Source organism: Musca autumnalis, unplaced genomic scaffold, assembly GCF_047663935.1.
Source record: "Musca autumnalis isolate F117 unplaced genomic scaffold, ASM4766393v1 scaffold_1, whole genome shotgun sequence".
Taxonomy (NCBI): domain Eukaryota; kingdom Metazoa; phylum Arthropoda; class Insecta; order Diptera; family Muscidae; genus Musca; species Musca autumnalis.
The window spans coordinates 197,578,474-197,584,473 of NW_027411644.1; the positions used below are offsets into that span (position 1 = coordinate 197,578,474).

General features: G+C 33.5%; 1 protein-coding gene across 8 annotated transcripts in view; it reads left to right on the forward strand.

Moving 5' to 3' along the window:
- Positions 1–2,197, forward strand: part of flfl (serine/threonine-protein phosphatase 4 regulatory subunit 3 flfl) — a 44,086-nt gene extending 41,889 nt beyond the window's left edge. For all 8 annotated transcript variants that reach the window (XM_073959737.1, XM_073959743.1, XM_073959738.1 and 5 more), the window contains one exon: positions 404–2,197. In XM_073959737.1, the coding sequence (XP_073815838.1) occupies positions 404–499 (96 nt within the window). In that variant the 3' untranslated portion in view covers positions 500–2,197. The remainder of the gene's footprint in view (positions 1–403) is intronic.
- Positions 2,198–6,000: the final 3,803 nt, after the last annotated feature.

The window sequence follows — 6,000 nt, forward strand, 5'->3', positions numbered from 1 at the left end:
AATATACCCGAAAACTGTTTTGTATTGTGACCTATGGGTCGATCGTATTTATACAGCAAGATCCAATTTTCTATCCGTATGCGATCCACCTGTACCACAACACCCCTATGCCAGAAGGCCTTGTTGTTTTTTATAGTCCTCTTCAAAAAGGTATAGTGGGTTTTTATACCAGAAGTCCTTGTCATCTATACCACAAGACCTTGTGACCTCCTATACAACAAGACCTTAAGAGTAATCTTTGTGATCATATATAGAAGTTCTTGTTGTTTCGATTCAATATGTCACATTGGGTTCTATTTATAATAAAGTTAGGATTCCTTATTTCTTTTGGCTCTTTATAATTCCCTTTCACGTTTTTTCACACAAAATCTAACCAAATCTTTTCTTTATTATCTCTTTTTAGCTTGTTGATTATGGTAGTGATTCCGGTGATGAATATGAAGCGGAAGAGGACGAAGAAGAAGATACACCACATCAAAAGAAACCACGTTTGGCATAGCAACTTTACCAGAAGCATCAAAATCATCATCATAATCATGATGTGCAAAAACAGCAACAACAGCAGCAGCAGAAACCACAATCCCCAAATCAAAATATCAACTATCCATTGCAATTGCAACAGCAGCAGCAACAACAACAATATCAACAACATTCTTTGAATCAACACCAGAATCACTCCCACAATACTTCTTCTGCTCTAACAAATCAAGATTATCCGCAACAGATTTTGGCAACGCATTCCCATGTCGGCGCCAATCATGGCCATCCTACATCCTCTTATGTTCTCCACCAACATCAGCAACACCAACATTTACATAATCACCAACAACTCAACCAACACCACCACCAGCATCATCATCATAATCATCATCAGCATACGGTTACGGCTGCAACAAGTGCTGCTGCTGTGGCAGCTGCTGCAGCCGCTGCTGCCGAAACAATTATAAAAACATTTGCAACCATGTCTTCGTCACCACCACCTGTTGTTACGGCCTCTATGACGTCGTCACCATCAGTGTTATCTTCACCGTCATCCGGCTTTATGGCCACCACATCGTCTGTCGTCTTGACGGCGGCGCCTTCATCCATTTACAATAATAAAAATAATAATACTGCGAACACAACAACAACTATTATTACTACTAATCCCAAGAACAAACAACAACAACCACAACAACATTTTTAAACTTTTTAAATATAAAATAATATATACATATATAAAGATAAATTGATTAAAACAAAACAAAAAAAACTACAACAAAATAATTACCATTATTATTAATTATAGTTAAAACAAAACAAAAACAAAGGAATCACTTTTTAGCCACAGGCTACATTTATAACAAGAAAATAAAAACAAAAAACATAAATGATGATAATAAGAAAAGAATCATCATCAATTAAAAACAAAACAAGAAAGAGATGATAAACATTAATTACAACAATTATAGTAATGTAAAATTTCAGTATAACAAAACAACAAAAAAACAAGAAAAACAAAATAAAAAAATAATTAAAAAAACAAAACAAAAAATCGAAATCCTTCTAATTTATTTTATAACCCAATAAAGGGACGATGAGATTCCACTTGACTTTTCTTCTCCCTGGGCGACAGTTCGAACGACATTTTTGTAAAAAAGCAATGAAAATATAACAATCAAAGTTCTTCTTATTTATTTAAGCCCGATAAAAAAATAATGAGATTCCATTTGACAGATCGATTGACTATTTTGTAGCCGAATTACAGCCTTATTTTTCTTGTGAAATGTTTATATATTTCGACTGTTTTTATATATTTATATAAAGTTTTCATATGTAATTTGCAACAAGGAACTCAAATGACCCTTCCCCCTAAATTTTCTACTTTAAAAAGACGAGTACGGAAACGACTTTAGTAAGAAACACTAAACCCCAATTGGACAGACCCAAAAGCAAAACAATAATTGTATACATATTTATATTTGTCTACTGCTATAAATCAAGTTCGAGTTTAGAACAGAAAATACTACTTTAAATAGCAGGTAATTAAAACAAAAATAAATGAAACTACTTTTTGTATTTATTTTATTTGTTTATACATATATATTTTTTAAATTATGTTTCTTTTAATTTTCTTCACAACTCTTCTTCCTACACAAAATTTAATTTAAAAAGAAAAATAAAATATGTTGTCAATTTATTATAAATATGTAAAAACGAATTTGTACTAATTCTTTGTATGTTTTCTTTTGTAATGTTTTTTTATTTTTGGTCGACTAATTAAAGTTAAAGGTTATGGAGGACAGACACGATAATTAACATCGGTGCATAGTTTACCTATCCACCTTATAAGGTCTCACGGTAAGGTCTCATCTCACGGTAACACCGCAGCAAGTACTGTCTTCTCATGTAGATGGTCCACTGAGTACATGAGGAGGCTCCCTGTGGCAGTTATTTGTCAGAAGACAGTTTTGAATATATTTCCATCGCGTTGCACCTATATTCGGGGACCACACTGTCGACGCATACCTTACCTCAGGCCGACCTATCGCGTTTTATGTGGTCAACAAGGACTTGATGACTTTGCGACATGCCCGGACGACGTGAATATGTTGTAGAATGTGATCAATACAATCTTGGGGTAGTTGGTGGTCGGAATTCTGCTGCCATCGACCATGACATTCAACTCAGTGTTCACCTCTGCAGCCCATGTGATTGAAAAGAGTGGCCGTAGATTTATTGGCGGATATTTACATATTCCTCGCGTGGAAAAATGTGGTGAGATCATTCAAATAGGAGTTCAGCCTTTCATAAATGACATCACGGAAGTTACCTAACGCTGAGATGAAATGTTGTATTATTGATGTCAACCGAACTGGGTGGTCGATAAACGTGTTTTCGATCAAAGTTTTTCAAAACACACAATTTGCCAAAAAATATTCATAGCGATCATGAATACTCACGTAGGGAGCTTCTCACGAGTGAGTTGCAGCTCACTTCTCACTTCTCGACCTACCACAAATGACAAGGGAGGAGCGAAAATATAATTTGTGTTGCCATATCGTTATTTTATATTTATATAATTTTGCAATAACTAAATTCGTAATTTTTTTATAAAACGCTACTTTATTTTAAATTAATGTTTCTAAAACGAAAAATACTTTTTATCAACAATCCACTTTAAAAATACTTGGTAATTAATAAAAAATATTAACAGCCCTATTCTGAACACATGGGAATTGGGAATTTTTTCCCATTCTCACATTTTCGTATTCTGAACAAAATTTTGTGGGAGTTTTTTTCCCATTTCCCATCTCCCCTCATTCTGAATAAAGTTCGAATTGGGAATTTGTTCCCATGGGAAAAAAGTATACATTCTCTATCTTGAATTGTGGGAGAATTTTGTGTCTTTTTGTGGGAAAAATCTCCCCAGCAAACAGTGTGGGAGTTTGAAAAAAAATTCAAGAAATTTTTTATATTTTTATGAAATTTCATATTTTAAGACACCTACACGACAAAATTATTGCAAATATTTATAATCGCCATGTGTTTGCTTAGTCCCAATTTACATTAGGCGAGTTTACTTGCGGCAATTGTCAGTTTATAGGTGAGAGAGGGTGCTGAGAGGCAAAGGGTTACCATATGCCTCACCTCTCTCTCCTACAAAATGACAATTGCCGCAAGTAAACTCGCCCAATGTAAATTGGGACTTAATAAAAGCATACAAAATGTACTGTAAAATATGTCATTAGTAGACTTCGGATTTTGCATATTCTGATATGATACAAAAACTTGCAAGAATCTAACATGTTTTACACCGATAAAAAATGTTCCTTTATGTTATCGAACAAAACAAAAAAAGTAGTAAAAATTAGTTGATTTTTGCAGTTCTGGAACAGACCATATGTATAGAAATACGAGAAAAAAAGTCAGGGTTGATTCAATTTCAAAAGAATTTTTGGCAATAATTATTAAAATATATTGGAAAATAACCATAATATATACAGTCTTTACAACTTTTATTCATTTTCGTAATATAACCTTCGGGTTTTTTAAATCAGACGACTAACGTCCTATTGAAAACGTGTTAGTTTCCTCAACGACACGACAACGATCACACAAACGTACATACATATATGCCAAATTATTGCAATGCTATTCCATTTTCCGAAATGCCTTTTCTTGAATAGGATCGTTACTTTTGAACGTAGAAGCTTGAAATTTTTCAAGGGCACGTGTTTTAGTTTTATATTCAATCAAAAACGTATTTTATTTATTTTTTTTTTTAGATACGTCTTCGGAAATTTATGGTGACGATATGTAATAACACGCAAAAATATGTAATAATTGAGAAAAATATCCGAATTTATCTTTTTGATTTTTTTTAAATATGCAAAATACCAGTTCTAGCGATCATTAGGAATAAGTAAAACTAGCGATATACTCGTTAAACCCCAACTAAAATTACTCCGTATCAACATACAATTTTTAAATTCGTTACAAACTTAAAAAGTTCCGATTACTTTATACAAAAAAAATATTTTTGCCTACTTTTTAAAAATATGCTTACACCAATTCGCAAATTCTGAAGAAAATGTGCCTATTAGAACAACATCACACATCGCTGACTCCATTCACTTAAAAATCCATAAATCAATGCACGGTTGTTGAATTAAGTGAGTTGTGCTTTTGCTAATCTAATTCAAAAACCGCGAATACAATGCAAATAGGCATTTTGTATTATAAAACAAAATTACAGCTCCCAAAAGTATGATATAATAATTTGGTGTACCTAATTTCGAAATTTCAGCTCCCTGGTTTGCAGTTCCCACGTCGTTTAGAATATGGAAAACGTGGGAATGGGAAATTTCGCTCCCATGGGAAACAGTTCCCATGGGAATGTTCAGAATAGGGCTGTAAATGTTTGATATGTGGCAACATCTGTAACAGCAGGTTTTTTTTTTTTTTTTTTGACAGATATGTATGTGTAATTTGCAAAAAAATTAACAAATATCGTTTAAAGTTCATTAAATGGCAAAAAGAAATGAAAATGTTTAATATTGCATTTTGGATGATGGCCGACACGACAAACGCTGAGGAAAACAAAGAAAACCAATATCTCACTGGATCTTTTGTATTAGTTCAAATGAAGTTGTGAATAATTCCATCTTCAGCAATTTAAGGAATTCCAAGAATTGTAAATAAATACAACACGTGAATCATCCGATCTTTTCTCCAGCATTAGGACCAATTTTATAAATGCTAAGTACAATTCAATTAAATTCCTTTCTTCAACATTTGAACCAATTTCATAATGTTATCTTTCTTTTTGTTATGTTTTTTGTTATATTTTTATATTTTATTTTATGAATTTAATCCTTCATATTTTGTCTCCTTCTTGTTCGTGGCATATGACATGACAATGGACATTAGTGATGTCATGCCAAGTTGTTGGTTAAGATACCATTCCACTGGGTTGTTGAAGTTGCCCTCCAAAATGATTTGGAACTTTTGGGGGTAACGGTCTTGTAAAAAGAATGGTCGAAGGTGGTAAAAAGGTGACATGTCACTTGCACTCATGTTTGAATATCATCTTTGGCATCGAATATTTTGCTGGGAAACTTAGCGAACAAAGAATTATTCAAAGGCACTTACGATATGTCACTTATTATCTTGAGTTGCCGCAAAGTTTGTAAGTATCTACATATGTATGTATGTACATTAAGTAATATGCACAATGTCCATATTTATACCCTACACCACTATGTGGGGAGGGTATTATAAGTTGGTTTTGGCCAAAAAGTTTGTAACGCATCGAAATAATGGTCGTAGACCCATACTTATATATACCAAAATGAATGTCTCGATGAGCTGAGTCGATCTGGCTATGTGTGTCCGTCCGTCCGTCCGTCTGTCCATCTAAACCTTTTTAATCACGCTACAGGTCGCAATTTTGATCGGATCGTCAATTTTGGATGTTGATGGGGGTCCCGGAGGGGAAGAAACCTATTGATTTTGGTG